Genomic DNA, 22,284 nt, shown 5'->3' on the forward strand with positions numbered 1-22,284 from the left:
CCTCGTTTAAACGAGAAACGGAACGTAACGTGGTTGCTATGACAGCACGTCACTCTTTAAAGGGTAACTTCTCAACTAAACACCTGCTCAGAGTCTGACTCCACCCACTAGAAATATTTGAAAATGCTGGAAAAGTGGGCAGACCCCGGCGAGGATAGAGGGAACGAACCGAGTGCGGGGCTGAGCGGGGGGCACCTGAGACTCGTAGTGACGGATTAATTGACAGCTGCTGTCAGACTCTATGTTATTATTATTCCTCACACGGTCGCAAGACGACATGTACATGAATCTTTTTTTTGTATTATTTATTTATTTTTTTATTTATTTATTTATTTATTTTTTTGAGATTATCAAATTCTTTTTTTTTTTTTTTTTTTTTATTTCAAAAGGTATATGACAAAACAGTAGATACAAATGTTTCACATATACTGTTCTAAATTATTACAAATCATCATAAGATATGAAGAGCATTAAAGATAACATTCATATCAATGAAATTAAAGAACACACATTAGAAAAAAAAGAAAGAGAAAAAAACAACAATGTAAAGGAGGTATACATGTATAATTAAAATAAAGAAGAGGAATTTAATTCTTTGAGGATATCCATCGTTCTAGTTGCTTTGCGGTTTGAGAGTCCTTTCAGTGTTTCAAAATAAATCTTCATATCAGCTTTAAAATGGTAGATGTTAGGTATCCTTTCAGACCATTTACATTTATGTATGTAAAACTTACCAAGTAATAGGATCAAATTTAACATAAAATCGTGACTCTTGTCTATATCTTTTTTTTCATAATAAAAAAAACATCTCTTTTCTCTATACTAATCTTAATTCCACTCAACATATTAAATAAATATTCCACATCAATCCAGAAAAACTTCGCATACAAACATTCAAAGAAAAGATGTAAGACAGTTTCAGCATCCTTTTTACAGAATGTACAGGATTCAGAAAGGTCATTTTTATATCTTTTAGGAACTCATTTGTTGGATAGATTTTATGTATAATTTTAAAGTATATTTCGTACACTTTGTTATTAATACTGTATTTATTAGTATAGGTCCAAGTCGATCTCCAGTTGATATTTCCACAATGTTCATTCCAAAAATATTTATTTCGAGGTGTAGCAGGACAGTGAATCAAGCATCTGAACAATTTATTATTACATTTACTATCTTTTATATCAACACCGTTTAACACAACCTGTTTTTTATCCATTGATTGCTTATGAGGTTCACTACTGCCTCTCAAGAGTCTCAAAAAACCTCCTGGTATTGCATCAAAAACAATACTATATTCTCGTGGAGATATTGGAATCCCAAATATGTTTAAAAATTCAGTATATGGAAGTAAGAAACCCTTGTTATTTATCAATTGTGAGACTATTAGAATATCATTTTTAACCCAATTGTCATAAAAGATTGATTTATTCTTATATTTAAGCATTTTATTGTTCCATATTAACTGTTTGTGGGGGGAAAAATTATGTTTGTATATAAGAAGCCAACATAAAAGAGCCTGTCTATGAAAATTGGATAACTGAATGGGGAGCCTATTAACCTCAAAGTCACATTTTAAAAGAAACTTTATACCACCAACTTTTTCAAAAATAAGATTTGGAATTATATACCATAGTTTATCATTATGTTTAATATAATATTTAATCCAGTTCAACTTGAAAATTGTATTAGAAGTACCAAAATCAAGCACATTTAAACCTCCTTGATTATAAGAATTACATAAAATATTTTTATTTAAATAGTGTGACTTGTTTTTCCATATAAAGTTGAATAAGGTTGAATCAACTTTTTTAATAAAAGATGTTGGTACATCTAACACTTTTGCAGGATATACTCAACGAGACAGTCCCTCCGTTTTGGACAAAAGAACTCTACCTTTGAGTGATAAATCCCTCATGAGCCACATATCAAATCTCTTTTTCATTTTCACCATAACAGGTTGGAAATTAGATTGCACTCTGTCTAATTGATTTTTACAGATATTGATACCAAGGTACGTAACTTCCTCCCTAACTGGTATACCTTCAAATTCAGTTAAATGAATATCATTGTCTTTAAGTGGAAAAAGAATACATTTTTTTAACATTTAAAGATAAACCTGAAGCTTTAGAAAATATATTGAGACATTCCATAACTTTTTTAACCTGTGATATGTCTTTTAAAAAAATAGCTGTATCATCAGCTAGCTGACAACATTTAATTTCTTTATCCATAATTTTGATGCCTTGAATTGTGTCATTGTGTATATATAGAGCCAAAGTTTGCATGATCAGAAGGAATAAGAAAGGAGCCGCCGGGTCTCCTTGTTTTATGCCCCTGGAAATGCTAAATCTACGAGTAGTTCCCCATGGAAGTTTAACTGAACTATTACAGTCACTATATAAAGTTTGAATTGCCCTTTTAAAGTGTTGACCAAAATCAAAACATTCTAATACGTCAAATAAAAATTCATGTTTTACAGTATCAAAGGCTTTGTATATATCTATAAATAAAATGTAACTATTATTGGTTATGTAATCCTTATAATCAATTAAATCTAAGATTAATCGAATATTGTTACTAATATGTCGTCCTTGCATAAAACCAGACTGACTGTCATCTATTATTGTATCTAAACATAACTTTATTCTTTGCTCAAAAATATGAGACAACAATTTCGCATCATTATTAATTAAGGTTATAGGCCTCCAATTGTCAAGAAGCAAGCAATCCTTATTGGGTTTAGGTAACAATGTAATTAAGCCTTGACACAAAGTTGGGGGAAGTCTACAAGTTTCTGTAGCCTCCTTAAAAACTAATAATAAGAATTCAGAAATGTAATCTTGAAATACTTTATAAAATTCACCTGTTAGGCCATCATTCCCTGGGGATTTATTATCTTTAAGCTTACTAATGTTCTTTTTTAATTTTTCTAGGGATATGTCTTGATCACAAATGTCCTTCTGAGTTTCATCAAGACCTTGAGCCACACTTTTTATACAGGAGAGAAAATATAAGCTCTGACAACTGTTGTGTTCGGAGTATAGTGTTTTATAAACATCTTCCACAAAATTAGAACTTTTTGAGGGGTCTTCAGAGATCTGATCATTTATTTTGAGTTTATATATACTGTTAACACTAACATTTCTTTTTTCTAAATTATGAAAATACTTCGTATTCCTTTCACCATGCTCTATCCATTTTCGTCTAGAACGAATAAAGGCACCCTGTGCCAGATTTTGATAGATATTGTCCAATTCAGCTTGTAATTCGAATAAAATATTGATGTCAGCTTGTGATTGCTCATCTTTTTCATAGATAGAAATTATTCCCTTGAGTATTTTATCTTGTCTCATTCTTTTTTCCTTAGATAATTCTTTAGCCCTTTCAATGGCCATATTACGGATCTGAAATTTTGTATATTCCCAATGTTTGCCATATATTTTGTCTTTTTTTGCTTCTATCAAATTTTCATTTATAATTTTTTTGGCTTTTTCTTTGAAGATTTTATCACTCAAAAGTGTATTATTTAATTTCCAATAATTTGGTTTATATTTTATTGATTGATCCCTTATACATAGTACTAAAGTTATCAAATTATGATCAGAAAAAACTGAGGGCTCTATTTTGGTTTCTTCCACATTGTCTAGCAACTCATTTGAAATAAGCCAGAAGTCAATCCTGGATCTCTTAGATAGATTTTTGTTATTCCAAGTGAACTGGATTTGCTGTGGATTTTTGACATGTACATGAATCTGGCGTGGTGAGCTGGAACCTGCTTACGTCAGCTGTCACCGCTTACGTCACGAAGTACCGCAACAGCCAATAGGAAAATTCAACTGCAGTAGCCACCGTTCAACCTGAAGAGGGCAGCACTCAGACGTTTTTACACCATATATTGTAGAATTAAAACACTTTATACACAAATGTCAAAAAAATTACTTGAATCAATGACCAGTACTAATAAAGCCCCATGCTTACAGATCATTAACTAAAAAAAGTTGGTTTAGGGTTTAGTTACCCTTTAACAAGCACTTTGAGTGAGAGGAGGGGAACAAAGTTCCTTTAGAAGGGAATGTATGAGGTAAAATTTACACCTTCATATGAATAATTATATTGATATATAATTAAAATAAAGTATTAGACTAGAAGTACACCAGTAAATCTATTTTCTTGTCTCTTTACATCATTATAACGCTCCTAAATTTAAGCAGGTGTATATACTCTGCACCCATCTACTGAGGTACTTCAACTTGGGAATTAACATTACTTGCGTTTGAACATCATAATTAAATGAGCAAATTGGCGTCATTTTGTTTTTAGACATTTCCATTGAAGCAAAGAATTTTGGGTTGTGAGAGCCCACGAAGGATACACATCATGCATCCTCCGAATTCCAGTGAAAGATGGTCGCATTCGGAGTGTCCTACTCTCTTTTCTGAAATGAGAGAGCCTCGATGACATATGCGGCCTCAAATGCGACCTCTGGAGGACGCCGCCTTCCAAAGGAGACAAAGCCCTGTTGTAAAAAAGGGCCTCAGTTTTCTCCTGGGAGGCAGCAGGTGGCTTAACCCCACACTAATGATTTTCAATTAACATTTTTATTGATTCTTAAACATATAACAAAACAAAAAACACAACATAAATACAATGAATGAACATTTAACCAGCCTGACGGCCTGCCCGCCCTTCCGCCCATCCATCCATCTATCTGTCTGTCCATCTTTCTATTCCTGTATTTTCTATCTATCAGTCAGTCAGTCAGTCAGTCCATCTGTCTCTCTGTCCGTTTGTCTATCTATCTATCTATCTATCTATCTATCTATCTATCTATCTATCTATCTATCTATCTATCTATCTATCTATCTATCTATCTATCTATCTATCTATCTATCTATCTATCTATCTATATCTATCTATCTATCTATCCGTCCATCGGTCTGTCCGTTTGTCTGTCTGTCTATCTATTTATCTATTCCTGTGTTTTTTTATCTATCTGTCCATCCGTCCGTCTGTCTGTCGATCTATTCCTGTCTTTTCTATCTATTTATCTATCCCTCCGTAAGTCCGTCTGTCTGTCTATCTCTCTATCTATTAATTCAATTCAATGGGCTTTATTGGCATGAAAGTTTCAAAAACAATGTTGCCAAAGCATCCTATAGAATAAATAAAATAAAATAAAAGCAAAATACATTTTGTCCAATAACTTGGACAGTATATAATATAATTATTAGTAATATATAAATAACAGCAATATACACATTTGTATTATTATTATTTCACATTGTGTGTGTGTGTGTGTGTGTGTGTGTGTGTGTGTGTGTGTGTGCGTGTATTTATCACTTTGTGGGGACCAAATGTCCCCATAAGGATAGTAAAACCTGAAATGTTTGACCTTGTGGGGACATTTTGTCGGTCCCCATGAGGAAAACAGCTTATAAATCATACTAAATTATGTTTTTTGAAAATGTAAAAATGCAGAAAGTTTTCTGTGAGGGTTAGGTTTAGGGGTAGGGTTAGGTTTAGGGGATAGAATATAAAGTTTGTACAGTATAAAAACCATTATGTCTATGGAAAGTCCCCATAAAACATGGAAACACAACATGTGTGTGTGTGTGTGTGTGTGTGTGTGTGTGTGTGTGTGTGTGTGTGTGTGTGTCCAGATCCTTCACCATCCCTCAGGTTGTGGCATGCTGATACATACTGGGCAGCAATATGTGTCCTGTCTCCTTCTAGGAGAATTTGTAATTTTGAGAGGTCATTTAGGTCTTTAAATTCTGAAGTTTCAGAGTTAAACTTGTTTAAGTAAACATTCCTTATTTATCTGAATGTTTCACATTTTAGGAGGAAGTGCATTTCTGTCTCGACCTCACCTGTCCAAAAGTGAGCACATATTCTGTTTTTCAGATTTTTTGAGTCTTCCTGTTTCCATTGCCAGTGTGTGGTCACTGAGCCTGTACTTGGTTAGGGTCTGTCTCTGTTTTCTATCTCTGACAGTAAAGAGATATTTTGCCAGCTCATACTCTCTGTTTAGGGCCAGATAACATTCAGATCGACTTTGGCTTTTAGTTTCTTCTTTCCAATGTTCCAAATAGGTTTCTTTGCATTGCGATGTAATTTGGTTTGCTCTGATTGCTGTTTGGAGAACAGTGTTGATGTGAGACTGGTCAAAGTGTGTTTGAGGGGGGACGATTAGTCTCAGCACCAACTGATGTAGGGGACTCTTTTCTGGGCTCAGCTCTTGGATTTGGAGGTCTTTGGATTGAAGGGTGTCTCGGGGACTGGATTTAAGGTGAATAAAAAAGTGCTCTCTTTGGAATGCTAATTATCAGTGGGTATCTGCCTAATTCTGCTCTACATGCATTTGTTGGTGTATTTCTGTGTACATGTAAGATGTATTCTGCGTGTAAAGATTCTGTTGGGTATTTGTCCCAGCGTGTATAGCCATGACGACTGAGTGGACCCCACACTTCACTACCATACAGCGCAATAGGCTGGATGACACTATCAAATATTTTCAGCCAAATTTTAATTGGAATTTGGAGATTATAAAATGTTCTCTTAATTGCTTTTAGGGCTCTTCAAGCTTTTTCTTTGAGTGCATTCACTGCCATGTTGAAACTCCCTGAGGCTGTTATTGTTATACCAAGGTAGGTATACCTCATGCTGTGTTCAATTATATGATTATTTATAGTAAACTGGTATTTATTTTCTTGACACTTGGGCCGTTTCTGAAAAATCATGACATTAGTTTTCTTCATGTTTACTGCTAGGGCCCATTCTTGACAGTATTTTTCGACTATGTCCAGCTGCAGCTGTAGTCCTTGTTCAGTAGGAGACAGTAGCACAAGGTCGTCAGCATAAAGCAGATACTTCACCCCTCCATCTAGGAGGGGGAGAGGATGAGAAGCACACCGATCCAACTGAACTGCAAGTTCATTTATATATACATTAAATAAAGTTGGACTTAAATTGAAACCCTGACGGACACCTCTTCTCTGGGTGAAGAATTCAGTTTGTTTGTCTCCAATTTTAACAGCACACCTGTTTTTCGAATATATTGATTTAATCAGATCATATATTTTGCCACCTATACCACAATGCAGAAGTCTATAATATAGCCCTTCATGCCAAATAGAAACGAAAGCTTTCTTGAAATCAATAAAACAAGCAAATATTTTACCATTTTTTGTTTGGTGTACATGTTTGATAATTAAAGTGTGAAGGGTATATACATGGTCGGTGGTGCGGTGTTTTGGAAGGAAGCCAATTTGATTTTTACATAAGATGGAGTGTTTGTCAAAGAAATTAAGTATTCTTTTGTTAAGAATAATGCCGAATAGCTTACCTAGACAACTGCTGACACTGATGCCACGTTAGTTTTTAGGGTCTAATTTGTCCCCGCTCTTATAGATGGGGGAAATGAGTCCTTTGCACCAGATGTCAGGAAAACATCCTGACTGTATTACAATGTTGAACAACTTCAACACGGCCCTCTGCATCTGTGGGGTGCTGCATTTGAGCATTTCATTTCTGATGCTGTCTGGACCACAAGCTTTCTTTGGCCGGAGAGAATTTATATGGGTGGTCAATTCTTCACAAGTAAATGGGAAATCAAGGGGGTTTGGGGTTTTTAATTGTTTCTTCAAATATTTGGAGTTGATCTTTTATAATGCTTTGATCTGGATTCATTTCATTTATTGGTATGTCTTTGTACAGACTTTCAAAATGGGCTCTCCAGATGCCACCTATGTGGATGGGTAATGCTTGTGGTTCCTTTCTGTTGAAGTTGTTCCACATATCCCAGAATTGATTTTGATTAAGGGCATCCTCAATATCTTCAAGTTTCTCGTGGTTATAATTTAGTTTTTTGTTTCTAAGTGTATGTTTATATTTATTTAAAATGTTATTGTAACTTGTGCGTAAGGCTGGGTTGTTTGGTTGGCTATGTTTTTCATTTGCTATTTTTCTGAGATCTTTTCTGATGGTCTTGCATTCTTCATCAAACCATTTTTCAGCATTTCGCTTTTTACCAGGCCTCCGTTTTTGTTTCATAAGGCCAGCTTTAATAGCTGCCTTATGAAATGTAATATTATTGTCCTCAATGGCCTTGTTTACACCATCTGTAGTAGGGACATATTGATTTTGGTCATATATCGATATGTCATTTATCAGTTCATGTGAGTTTAAGGCCATCATGAATTTGTCCCCACTGTCTGGGGCCCATCTGTAAGTAGGATGTACTTTATACAGTTTACTGGGTTCCCTTTTTGCATCACTAGTTTGACCTGATAATTTGAAGAACACATTTATTTGGTTATGGTCTGAAAGGGGCGATTGCTGTCTGATAGTGAATGCACTATGAGTGGAGGGGTCCATGTCAGTGATTGCATAGTCTACTACACTAGAACCAAGAGCTGACGAGTATGTGAATCTGCCTAAAGAGTCCCCTCTGAGCCTACCATTAACTATATACAGGCCTAAGGCTCCCTGCCACTTTGATTTACTGCAGAGTCAAGGTTGTTCCGGTTGGGGATGGTTGGTGTTGTAAACAAGGGAGACTGACCAAACACATGATTGTTGCCATGTGGGTCAATGATGTCATGTTCAATTCCTGTTCGTCCATTCAGATCTCCAGTTAGAGGCACATTTCCCAGGGCCTGGTAATAGGCTATTTCTGAATGGAGAGTTTCAAAAGTGTCTTTTTCAAAATATGAAGAATCTACTGGGGTATATACTAGATCCCTGTCAGTTTTGCCCAGGGTTTTATCTAATCTCAGCCAAATGTGTGATTTACCCTTTTTTATTGGTGAGATCTGATGACAAAGATCTTCTTTATACCACACCAAGATCTCCCCTGATGTTCTGCCCTTACGTATGTTATTCAGTTTTATAGAGGGCACCATGACTTCATTATACCCTGGGGGACAGTGAGTGAGCTGAACATTTTGACACCATGTTTCTACCAACACAATTACATCAGTGTCTACTCTTCAGATCAAAAGTTGAGGAGCGGAGACCCTGAATATTCCAGCAGCTTATATGAAATGAACGCATTGATAAACAATCAAAATAAACCTGTATCATGAGACAAAAATGAAAAATAACCACAACAATCTATACCTTACAATACTAAATAAAAATACATATGCTAATATTACTAGGCCTACTCCTAACTAATAATATATTCCTGTGATGTTCTTTTACGAACAAACAATATATTTCTATTTTTCTTAAAATGGGTCATAGTATATCTTAGCTGAACAAAAGCCAGGCGCACAGGGTGTGCAGCATCTACCTGATGTCTCCCAGTTCAGAGGTTGTAGTGCGAGGGACCATGGCAGGTGTCTGGGCTGCAGCTGCAGCATAACTCTGCTGCTGCAGGTGGGCAGGGGGCCCAGGGGCATGTGTTGCAGCATAACTCTGCTGTTGCAGGTGAGGAGGAGGGCAAGGGGCAGGTGCTGCTGCATATCTCTGATGCTGTAAGGGGGCTAGTGGGTAGGGGGTGAGGTGGGGGAAGGTTGCCTCCTCTGGTTGCAATTCACATTGATGAGGTGGGGGTCCAGGCTGAACTTTTGTCTCTCCTCATTGCAGGGGGAATGATCCTGGGCCGGTGGAGGAGGAGGAAGAGGAGGAGGAAGTCTGGGATGGCCTCTAAGGCTCTTAGTTAAGGAGGGTGTGGAAGGACTGTGTCCCAGAGCAGTGTATTTGCAAATATCTTTACCCTCTCTTTGTGTAAATGGAGTCCATCATAAAGGTCCCAGGTGCCAATGGTTGGGTGGAGAGCCAGGTGGACATTTGGTAGGGTGGCACATCCTCTTCTGATCTCCATATTAATGTCATGGATGACATGGTGAGGAGTGTCTGTCCTAGGTAACAGGGTGGAAACAACAATGTTGGTGTCAGGGAACTCCCTACTGGCATGCTCCACCATTTTTTCACTGCCTCGGCAATGTCGTTAAGGAACCTGTGCAGGTAATTTGTTCCTGTGTGAATCACCAGGCATTCAGGATTCTTGAGAGTCTCCTTTTTCAGTAGCTTCATTGCCTGGCCTGTGGAGCAGCAGCGTTTAGACAGAACTTTCTTTCCATAAAAAAGCTTGTTTGTGTCCAGGAATTTCCCATTTGAGTCAGCCAGTAGGACCACTTGTGGGTCTTGTTCTTCAGGCTGGGTGGAGGGAAGCTGTGATGGGCAGAGCTGACTCTTGGCAGCTGGCTGTGTGGACGTATCAGAAGGTGCCAGGTTGTTGTTTGGCTGGGTGCAGAGCAGAGAGGGTGTGGTTGAGATAAGGCAGGGATTTGGGAGACTGGGGATTAATAAGAGTTAGTCTTTGAGGTGTTGGACTTGCCTAGTGATGCTCCTTTCCCTGTTTTCAGCATCCTCCTTCACTTTGGCTAACTGAGCACGGAGCACACTGTTCTCCTGTTTGAGTGCCTCTAGACTTCCTCTGATGTCAGATGCCAAAGCCTGGTTTTCTCTCTTGAGCTGATGGAGTGCCTCCAGATTTCCTCTGAGGTCAGATGCCAAAGCTTGGTTTCCTCTCTTGAGCTGCTTTAGCTCCTCTTTCAGCTGCTGGACAGTATTCATGGGTGGGGGTCAGACATCCTGGCCTGGGTCTGCTCTTTGAATTCAGCAAAGTCCATCTCTAGCAGGGCCATACTCTCCTGTTGCTGGTTGGTGAGGCTAGCAGGTGTAGGAGGGGCAGATACAGACAAGGTGTTGGGTTCTCTGCTGGACTCTCATCATCTTCGCTGTCAGATGGGTCATTTACCCTCTTGGTGTTCACTTTAGATTTCAACAGGGAGAATACCTCTTCAAAAGACTCCAGGTTTGTTTCACTCCCTTGGACCATAACCTTTCCTTTGGTGTAGTATGTGATGGCAAGCAGAGGGCTATCTCTGTTCAGGTGTTCATCTTTGCAGATCTTTAATCTGCCTCCTGAGCCGATGCCTTCAATAACTACATGTGCATAATTGCTGCATAGAATGTCTTTCCAGATGTACTAGATGGAATCAGTGAAGAAAATGAAGTTGTTCCTTTTTTTTGCTGGGCGTAGTCAATGAAGAGGACCTATGGGTTTCCACGCAATGTCTTCTACTTGTGTATCGACCTAGCTGCTCTCCTTTTACATTTAGCAGGGTACTCAACTTCCATGCTCTCTGCTCTGACAACTGTGCTCTTCTTTATTGTCTGTTGGCTGGTTTTCAAGGTGATATCTTGTTTATTTTAAAAGAGGGCTAGGCTAATTATTTAACTTATTAGCCTTTGTAGCCCACAAACACGGAATATATATATCTTATCAGGTGTATTAATGTTAATGTTATTATTACTATTTATTAACCTGTTAACCTGCACCAGTGCTTGAGTCGCACCGAAGAGTCCCCCACCCCTAGTTTAATGTTTATGAATAGATTTAACGTGAAAGAACATCATTAATCTTGGCAAACTATATATCATTTTAAAGGTGTAAGCCTCAAGCATCGATGATAGAGCTCTGTTTTTCGATGAAAAGCTTATAACGAATGTATTTCTTGCATTTATGTAAGCAATACAGATCAAACAAACGTAATCAAAAGCGGAGTACATACCAGTAGTGTCGTAATAACGAGCCACACACGCATCCACTGCTAAAAGTTCCAGATTGGATGGAAAGGTGAGGGTCCACTGAATAACATCCCATAGAGCATTTTTAGTCCAAAGAAACAATAACGTTGTAACATTGATGGTTATTCCTTTGTTTACATCGAGTTTCTTCAGGGTGAAGTATCATACTTGTCGGTTATGCAATAAAATTATGCATAAAAACAGACTCCGGTAGCCGAGCGTTATATGGGTGTGTTGCTTAGAGTGTAATGAACAAATTAAGACCGCACACACACACACAAATACAAAGATAGGCAATATATAGGTCGAAATATCCAAACACTGCGGTCAGTTTTTTGGCGTCATGATATGCTGATCCTATTGTTTTGTCTTTACAACGAAAGCCAATGAAATAATTGAAATGATATGACTGATAGAAAATGTAGCCAAGCAGTGCACGATTCCAACGATATCCGGGAAGTTTAAATTCCTCGCGAACAAGATGTTTTTTATTTATTTGAATCAGCCACTCTAACCTGCGAATTAGGCTGTGACCACACCCCGTCATTTGACAACAAAGCGAGCCATAGTAAAAAGACGGTTCCCCAGTCAACATCTGTTTTCGCGTCTTACTTACTGGACGGATTATCTCATCAAATGGATCGATCAAAAGAAGTTTTTTCTGCTGAAGATGTTTTATTTGAGATCACTTTCGAAGCAGCGATGACGAAATTGAGGAGTGAATACAGCGACGACGGTGATATACTTGAGGACGGAAAAGATGGTCCAATTTTACATCGGTGAGTTGCTATGTAACATGCACACATTATACGTGTGTGTGTGTGAGAGAGAGAGAGAGAGAGAGAGAGAGTGTGTGTGTGTGTGTGTTTGTTTTCCCATTTGATTTATATGGTAAATGCAATGTGGTCTGAAAAGACCAAATATAAAACAAATGGCTTGTCTGATGGCTGGCCATCAGTGTGATTGTTTGTTGGTTCTATGTCTGACCATCCATATGAATGCTGTCTGTATCACTGGCCATCACCAGCCATTGAATGTTGAATGGGCGACTATCGGTATGAATAGTGTATATGACTAAAATAGCTTGCAGTACCCTTCATAACATTTGATCATTAGGTTGCTTTTTGAGGTATCCAAGGAGGCTTCTTGGTACCTGGACATAGTCTTGGAAAAAATATTGCAGAAATCTCATTTTTCATAATATCTTCCTCAAATGTGAAATATAAACTGATGAGACATGTGGCTTTCAATCAATTGCCTAACTGGATTCATCCAGGTTTGTTTTCATTGATTTTTCCATAAAATAATGAAATGTTACTTGCAGTACAAATTATCTTCAAGACACTTTAAATTCTATAAATTTTTGTCTGTGTAAGTTTTTTCAACTTTTACATTTGGGTAATAAACTCCAAAGTGTCTTCTTTTTAAATATGTCTAAATTGTGCATGTAGAGCAAATTGTTCAGTAACTACAATTATTTTAGTTTGGGGATGTCATTTCTGGGGATGTGCCTCAGGCAGGGGAGGTAGAAAGGGAACCGACATAGTCTTGGAAAAAAGCTTGCAGGAACCCCATTTTTCATTATATCTTCCTCAAATTTGAAATATAAACTGATGAGACTTGTGGCTTTCAATCCTTTACGTAATTGGATTCCTCCAGGTCTATTTTTATATATTTGTACATGAAATAATAAAACATTTTTGAAGTTCACATTATTTATGAGGCACTTCAACTTTTATAACTTTTTATTTGTTTGAGCATTATCAACTCTGATTTGTTGTTAGTAGAGTGCCAAGTGTCTTCTTTCCAAAGAGACCTTAATTGTGCCTGTGGTACACTGTTCTCAGGAGCTATATTTATTTTAATTCAGGTATGTCATTTTCAGCTGTGAGCCCCTGAGTGGGGGTGCAGGTTAACAGGTTAATGTTACCAACAAGGATCCTTGATGAAACAGGTGGATTTTTTTTATTGTAATTCCTCTGTTAGCTTTTTCTGTTAGCTTCTTTAGAGCAATTTCTGCTTTGGAATGCTGGCAACAATGGCAGTTGGTAGCTGGCAGTTATTGACTAGCCAGTTGTTTTGATTTGAGAAATATACCCCAAAATGATATTTTCTCTTCTGTTTTTGTTGATTAATGTTTCTATCTCTTCTTTAGGGTCCTTTCTGAAGATTTGTTGAAAGATATTTAGCAAAATGTCTCACCTATTTAGGTCCAAATTTGAGATGTATTCAGCTCATTTTTGGTGCAGCTAATTACACTGCTAGTTCTTTCTCTCTCGTCCGTTCATCCATCCATCCATATATCTATCTATCTATCTATCTATCTATCTATCTATCTATCTATCTATCTATCTATCTATCTATCTATCTATCTATCTATCTATCTATCTATTCCTATCTAATCTATCTGTCAATCTATCTATCCCTCCGTCCATCCATCTATCTATTCCTGTGTTTTTTATCCATCCGTCTGTCCATCCGTCCTTCTATCTATTCCTAACTAATCTATCTGTCCATCTGTCCATCTATATATCTGTCCATCTATCTGTTCATGTATCTATCCGTCCATCCATTTATCTATTCCTGTGTTTTTTATCTATCTGTCTGTCCATCCATCCGTTCGTCTGTTGATCTATTCCTGTCTTTTCTATCTATCTATCTGTCTGTCCGTCCATCCATCTATCTATTCCTGTCTTTTCTATCTATCTATCTCTATCTATCTATCTTCTATCCATTTGTCTGTCTGTCGTCTGTCTATTCCTGTCTTTTCTATCTATCTATCTATCTATCTATCTATCTATCTATCTATCTATCTATTCCTGTCTTTTCCATCCATCCGTCTGTTTATCTATTTATATGTCTGTATGTTCTTCCTATCTATCTGTCTGTCTGTCTGTCCTCCCTATCTATCTATCTATCTATCTATCTATCTATCTATCTATCTATCTATCTATCTATCTATCTATCTATCTATCTATCTCTGTCTTTTCCGTCCGTCTGTCTATCTATACATTTATATGTCTGTATGTTCTTCCTATCTATCTGTCTGTCTGTCTGTCTGTTCTTCCTATCTATCTATCTATCTATCTATCTATCTATCTATCTATCTATCTATCTATTATCTGAAAATGGCCGTGCACCGATGCTCCCCATACAACCTGATGGAGCTTGAGAGGTCCTGCAAAGAAGAATGGAGAAACTGCCCAAAAATAGATGTGCCAAGTTTGTAGCATCATACACAAAAAGACTTGAGGCTGTAATTGGTGCCAAAGGTGCTTCAACAAAGTATTGAACAAAGGCTGTGAATACTTATGTAGCCTACATGTGATTTTTTTTTTTACATTTGCAAAGATTTCAAACAAACTTCTATCATGTTGTCATTATGGGGTATTGTTTGTAGAATGTTGAGGAAAATCATGAATTTAATCAATTTTAGAACAAAATGTGGAAAAAGTGAAGCTTTTATAGTGCTTTTTTTTAACCTTAGACATTACACTGTGTCCCAATCACCCATTCACACACACATTCACACTCATACACCAATGGCGGCAGAGCTGCATGTAAGGTGCTAGCCTGCCATTGGGAGCAACTTGGGGTTCGGTGTCTTGCCCAAGGACACTTCAGCATGTGGAGTCGTGTGGGCCAGGAATCGAACCACCAATCCTGCGACTGGCAGCTGACCCGCTATACCAACTGAGCCACAGCCGCCCCTCAATCTATCATTCTATTTTTGTATGTAATGCACAAATATGTAATTTTATTTACAATAGTCTTAAAAAAGAAAGCATCCACATTTTCATTGTCATATGTAGTTTTAATCAAAATCACAACAACAACCTTCAAGTCTATAAATGGCTTGTTTCTATCTTCCCTGACTTGACCCAGATAGCATTCCTGAGCTGTGGAGGAGAAATATGATTCCACTGACACAATAAGAATCTAAACACCCTTACCATCACATGCTCCCTTGCACCTTCTCCAAAATGTTCTATGGCTCAAAACCGAGCTAGGACATTGAGCTGTAGTCAAGGTCAGGATGGGGGCTCACTGCTGAACCCAGTGAATTGTTATAGTTTTGCATGTGATGTCAGTGTTAGAATTGCAAAATGATCACTGGTCCAGGATTACTGCATAAGGCCCTTTTCAAGGGTACAATAGATGTGTATTTAAGTAGGGTGACCATACGTCCCCTTTTTCTGACCTGAAAAAGAGTGAAAGCAAGTATTTCAAAATTGGCTAAAAATGTAAAAATGCTTTGTCTGATGTATTCTCTACAGTTTGGACTAGTGTACGTTCTGTGTACATTTTTGCTTCAGTTAGCTCGTGTTTATTTGTCCTTGTGTGATTATTTTGGCTCAGAGCAGCAGACCGTGCACTCTTTCAAATAACTTTTTTTAACTACCAGTGTCCGAAACTGCTTACTGTCACAGTATGTACTCTATTTGATGAAGGACACACTTAGGTATGCATGCGAGTAGTATGAATAGATATCGGGCACACTTCACCCGGGAAAAGTGTCCAGTCTATCTGCCCTTCAAAATTTCTCAGTCTCTCTCTCTTGTAATGTCAACAAACCCTAAAATTACTGTAAAAATACAATGAACAAGAATAAGAGTCAGGCCATGTGATGGGAGAAACATCCCTGCTTCTCTTCTCCAATACTATCCATACTAGCATAAAACGTCAGCCAAAGGAGAGTTTGTCATGAACTTTTGATCTTCAGGGAAGTACACCTGCGCAGACCAGAGGAACTGATAAGTGTGAAATGCAAAAACAGTAGTATATTTCTTTTAATTATTATTATTGCATCTGATCTTTTTTGTTTTTAGTTTATATTGTAGTATTTTATTTTATGGCCATTATTAAACATATTAATGTTAATATTCATTCAATGTATTAAATGATGGCACAGCAGTCCACACAAGCAATTGCACAGAAAAACCTTGGAAAATATGTAGAAACTCAGTACAAACCTCAGTACAGACACTTTTTCCCCTAAACATAAGTATGTAAACAAAGCAGAGTAAAAACGTTCAGCTCATGAATATGTAAAAATGAAAATTTACCTCAAACGAAACTCTGAATATCTTTAAATGATTTGATGTCATTAGCCTAGCAAATCCAGTGATTATTTCATACTCAGCCACTTGTTGTATCAACGTGGAAACTTGTAAATATTTCTTTGTGCTTTTACTCACGAAAGGTCCATCAAACTATCCAGTCATATTGCAATTATGTGTGCAATATGCATCTTATGGTTAGTGTATGGACTGTAGAAACTAGAAAGAGACAAAACTGATCAGAATTGATCTGAAGCTCACCCTTAGAGTGAACAAAATTATTACACTATTGTACATGACAATGTCTGAATTTATGCATTAAATGTAATTATTTATTTAAAAGGCACTTACAAAAGGAAAGGTTTAGAATGGCTGAAGTACAGAATGGCTGGACCAAAAGCAGACAGTAATTCTTAGAAGGCTAGGGGATGGGATCTTATTGGATGCTAGCGGTAAAAATAGCGCTGTGTTTGTTGTGAGCTCAGATTAACTCATGATACACTCATTTAATCTTAGAGAGGACTACGGGAGTGCGAGATCTCAACTGAAGTGTGAGTTTCAACAGTCAAATAGTCTAAAAAGGCATTTGCAGCAGATTTGGAGGACTTTTTTTAACAGAAGATAGAGGTTTATTTTGGTGTTTTTGAAGGAAGTACTTTGAAGATTTGCTCTTCTTTAAAAGCTACAGGAACAAAGTGTATTTATGGCAGTAGCTCAATCATGCCTTCAGAGAGAGTGGAGAACTTCATGGAGAACAGTGAGAGAGAATGAAGCAAAAACAAAAGGAGAAAACACAAATGGTGAACAAGGATGGATGGAAATGAGTGAAGAAGAGGAGGTACAGGGGAATCTGGTGGGAGATGACGACAGGGCAGATAAAGAGAGTCCAAAGGAGCTGCAAGAAAGTATACAAGAAAGTGAGGAGGCTGAGGATGATGAAGAAGAATGTGATGACCATTTTCCTGTTAAATCTACAAACAGTGGCAGCTTAGTTCCCATGTGTACAAGTAATGATAAATCCATTGATGAACAAAGCTCCAGTAAATATGACAACAACAATTTTGATGGCAAAGTATGTAGTGATAGTTGTCCTGTTACATCTGCAAATAGTGACCATTTAGTTGCTGTGCTTACAAATAATGATAAAAGTAGTGACATAGATGATGATAAATATGACAACAGCAGTAATGATGATACTTTGATGAGTTACTTTGAAGATTCTGTTGCTGAAGAGTTTGACATTTGGCCCAAGAAGATATACTCTGATCCAGACTACCCAAGTTTGGTCTTTCAGGCTCTCAAAGGGATGATGCTCTGCTCTGTCCTCACTGACCTTACCCTGAGCACAGAGGATGGGGATACATTCCAGTGTCATTCTTTTGTCCTGGCTGCAGTCAGTACTCTCATTAAGCAGAGGCTCAAGAAGAAGTCCAGAGAAGAGAGTGTAATATCTGTTTGTATGGGTCCTGAGGTGCATGGTGTGGGGCTGGCTGCAGTGGTGGAGTTTGCCTACACTGGGGCCATCACCACAATGAACAAGTACAACTTGGCACAGATTCAGATGGCAGCAGTCAGCCTGGGAGCTCCAAGAATTCTGGAACTCTGCAAAGAGGAACAGAGAGAAAAACAAAAAGAGGACAAAGAAAGGGTTTCTGCTGATGAGCAGATGAATGTTACTCTGCAGTATTTAAGACAACTGTGGGCAGAGCGAGTGGGATGTGATGTTGAGCTTGAAGCAGAAGGAAGAGTTTTTCATGGTAAGGTAACGTCTAACAAAGGCTTGAGTTTCCTAGACCTGACATGATGTTGCATTCATACAGATAGAGATGTAACATTCTTTGAATAAAAGACAAAATTAGACACAGTATTAATTTGTACATTTGTGAAATTGCTCATAATCTTGTTTTTGTCATTATCCAAGCTCATAGAGTGCTCTTGGCGGCTTGCTGTGACTACTTTAGAGGCATGTTTTCCAGTGGTATGAGGGAGAGCCAGCAAGAATCAGTATCTCTGCTGTTAGTTGGGGCAGCTGAGTTTGAGGCCCTTCTCCACTACGCCTACAGTGGGGTTCTTGCACTTGGATGGAGCTGCATTTTTGAACTCACTTGCACATTTCTACAATTACAGTTTCAGTTTGCCCTGTCACTCTGCCTTATTTTTCTGCAGAAGGAAATGGATGCTTACAACTGCCTAGATGTAGCATCTTTTGCAGAGGCCTATGGGATGACCAACTTACTTGCACTTGCTGAAGATTTTGTCTTGAGGCATTTTCAAGAAGTGTCACTTACTCCAAAGTTCCAAGATCTTCCTAAAGAGAAATTAAAGAAGTACCTGCAAAGTGATTCCCTCTGCGTTCCCTCAGAGTTGCCTGTGTTCAAAGCAGTTATGTCTTGGATTGCAGCCTTTCCCAAACAGCGTGCAAAACTTGCCAAGGAGCTGATGGAAACTATACAGTTTCCCCTCATGACTTTTAATGAATTCAAAGAAGTCAAGTCCATAACACATTGGCCAACAACTTGTTCCAAAAACCTGTATAAGTCTCTCCTAAAGCAGTTCTGCTCCAGTTCTTCATATGTCCAAAATAACTTCAGGGCATACCTGCCAAAAGACACTTTAGTAATTGTTGGGGGTGAGAGAATCACTGCTAATTTCGAAAAACATAAACCCTGCACAGAAATGTGGTTTAGCAATTCCTTTCAGAACCATGTTGGGCTAGTGAAGAAAGTAGAGTGGAGAATGTTGGGAAATTTGCCTGAAAATCCAACATTCAGTCACGGAGTAGGGGTATTGAGGGGGAATATGTACGTAGTTGGTGGACGGTATTACTATGGCAAAGCTGATACCATGAAATGTGCCTACAGGTAAAATATAACACAAGTTTTCTCTCTTGCCTTAATTGTTTCCACATATTATAACATCCGGTTCCATTTTTGATAGGTATGATCCTATCCAGAACTCTTGGCATAGATTGGCTGATATGCATGAGAGAAGAGGAAGTGTGACTCTGGTTGTCCTGAATGAAAAAATATATGCCATTGGTGGAGAGAGAGACTCAGAGGTCAGTATGGAGACTGTCGAGGTCTACTGCCCCAACACAAATTCTTGGAGGTAAGAATACTGCAGTAAATAAATTAGTGGAATCTTTGATGTTATTATTTATTTCTAGATGTAGCCTAGAAGCCATATTCCAACATCCTTTGTTGGTCCTTGAACAATACTCATTTCAATCCTAACCTTAACCTACTTATAAGATTGTTCAAGTCCTTAACCCCAGTCCTATAAATCTGGTAATATCCCCAATACTGGATTGGTTGATATTGTACAATGACCAACAAAACTGTAAATCCAAAAACATGGAGTAGTTGGCAAAATAACATTGACCTTTAAGACAGATAAAAACAATACAAAAATCATATAACACACAGCAAATGCAATGTCAAAGTGCTATGCAAGTCAAATTGCCTCAAAATACCTTGCTAGTGGAAAAGCATTTTCAAGACTGCTCAAGGATTGGTGGTAAACATGGTCCACCATTTAAAGTCTTTCTTTTACCCTTCTCCAGGTTTGTCTGCCCATTAGACCAACCTCTGTGTTATCATGCAGCTAGTGTATGGAAGGGCGCAATCTTCATATCTGGAGGCTTGAACAGCCAGTGCCAATGCCTGTTGTCCATGATCCTTTACCACCCAGAGAAAGGATCCACCTATCTGGCTGAGATGAACCATGACAGATTCCAGCACTGCATGGAGACCCTGGGAGACCATCTGTATGTGGCTGGAGGTGTCTCATGTGGTGCCGGTGGCCACCAGATGGATCAGTTATCCTGTGAGGTGTATGACCCTGTGGCTAACTCCTGGAGTGCCATTATGTCATTACCAATACCTCATGTAGGGTCAGCATCAGTGGTCTTAGAAGGGAAGGTCTATGTAATCGGAGGGTACTGCCAAGAGTACTACAGAGATATCAATTCAGTTCATCGATATGATCCTGCAACAGAATGCTGGGAGAACATGGGTGTGACACCAGGCCCAAACATATGCATAGCTGCATGTGTGCTGCACATACCTTCTCACCTTAGACAGTAAGGGCTGCCTGCAAAGAGGTGCAATGTAAAGATCAAGTAGAAAAGGGTGTTTACTAGAACATTTGGAAATGTATAAAGTATTTGTATTACATTTGCTTGTGACTCAAAGATTATTCTTTTTTAATTATGTCACATTTACACTCACTGAGCACTTTATTAAGAACACCTGTACACCTACATATTCATGCAATTATCTAATCAGCCAATCGTGTGGCAGCAGTGCAATATGGAAAACATGTGATTTCGACCACTGAATGATTGTTGGTGCCAAACCGGCTGGTTTGAGTATTTCTTTAACTTCTGACCTCCTGGGATTTTCACACACAACAGTCTCTAGAATTTACTCAGAATGGTCCCAAAAATAACAACAACAAAAAAATAATCCAGTGAGTGGCAGTTATGCAGACGGAAACACCTTGTTGATGAGATAGGTCAGTGTAGAATGGCAAGACTGGTTCAAGCTGACTGAAAGGCTATGGTAACTCAGATAACCACTCTCTATAATTGTAGTGAGAAGTATAGTATCTCAGAACTTGTCAAACCTTGAGGCGTATGGGCTACAACAGCAGAAAACAATGTCAGGCACTTTATGAGGACCATTGTGTTCCTAATAAAGTTCTCAGTGAGAGTATGTTACTCATTACGCATGCAGTGATTCTTTCCTGGAAATCTTTTAATTGGCATTATATAGTACATCTCTCCTACAATATTTTATTAGTCACTAGTTTAGCTAAATTTACATAAAATTGTTTGCTGCATTTTGTCTGATTTTCTTTTTACATTTGTTTTGTAGATTCAAATGGTTTAAATATATTGGAAAGTAGTTTCTTTTCACTTTGTGTGCATTTGCCCTTTTAACACCCATTCATGTACTTATTAGTGCATAGCATTATTATGTGGCGGGTGATAAAGAGACAGACACAGTGGGTGTGGCATAAAGCCTCGGAGGGGTGTTTGTTGGAAGACATAATAAACAGAATATATCCAAAAGGGAAAGAAAAGTGTTCACGGGGAAGTGTTCAAAATAAAAGAGGATCTGGCATCCTCATGATAGGGGGCATTGTGTAGGATGGGGAGTGTCCAAGGGAATGGTCCATAATGTGGCCAAGGTCCAGTGGCCGCAATGCTCTCCACTCAGTGGACTGTGGGGCAAGGGGTGGCGGTGTCTTAGTGGTGTGTGTGCGGGGAAGGACACCCTGGCATTAATGCCAATTGGTAGCGAAGCATGCTCAATACCTCAATGTTGCATCTTATTCATGGGATCATGGGTGTGGGTTCGGCGTGCATCTAATTCGACCGGTACCCTCACCACTCTGCTCCTGAACATGCAAGGGTGCCAGTGTGTGCACACAAGTGGATAGAAGCCGGCTACCAGAGGAGAGGCGTGCTCTGCATTGTTATAGCAGGTTTGATGAGGCTCCACTCATAACAGGTGTGCCATATCATCCGCTGCCCAAAAGAGGCTCATAAATTTGCACCTCTCCTCATCCTCTGCCCACTCCCGCTGTGAGCTTTGCCGAAGAAAAGCATTTTGAT

The 22,284-nt window shown here is 38.3% G+C and overlaps 1 protein-coding gene across 1 annotated transcript; it reads left to right on the forward strand.

Annotated features, from left to right (window-relative positions):
* Nucleotides 1-17,191: 17,191 nt before the first annotated feature.
* On the forward strand, nucleotides 17,192-21,692 carry LOC127662181 (kelch-like protein 33). The gene is made up of 4 exons (XM_052153269.1): nucleotides 17,192-18,421; nucleotides 18,586-19,525; nucleotides 19,602-19,772; nucleotides 20,227-21,692. Exons 1-4 carry the CDS (start codon nucleotides 17,368-17,370, stop codon nucleotides 20,747-20,749), a joined length of 2,688 nt encoding a protein of 895 aa, XP_052009229.1. The 5' UTR covers nucleotides 17,192-17,367; the 3' UTR covers nucleotides 20,750-21,692.
* Nucleotides 21,693-22,284: the final 592 nt, after the last annotated feature.

The sequence above is a fragment of the Xyrauchen texanus genome, chromosome 2 (genome assembly GCF_025860055.1).
Source record: "Xyrauchen texanus isolate HMW12.3.18 chromosome 2, RBS_HiC_50CHRs, whole genome shotgun sequence".
Classification (NCBI taxonomy): domain Eukaryota; kingdom Metazoa; phylum Chordata; class Actinopteri; order Cypriniformes; family Catostomidae; genus Xyrauchen; species Xyrauchen texanus.

What these genes read in the sequence shown, in the direction of transcription:
- LOC127662181 (XM_052153269.1), top strand. Translation starts at nt 17,368, where the DNA reads ATGGCAGTAGCTCAATCATGCCTTCAGAGAGAGTGGAGAACTTCATGG. An exon ending in AGAAGGAAGAGTTTTTCATG is followed by an intron (nt 18,422 to 18,585) that starts GTAAGGTAACGT and finishes TCATTATCCAAG; the next exon opens with CTCATAGAGTGCTCTTGGCG. An exon ending in CCCAACACAAATTCTTGGAG is followed by an intron (nt 19,773 to 20,226) that starts GTAAGAATACTG and finishes ACCCTTCTCCAG; the next exon opens with GTTTGTCTGCCCATTAGACC.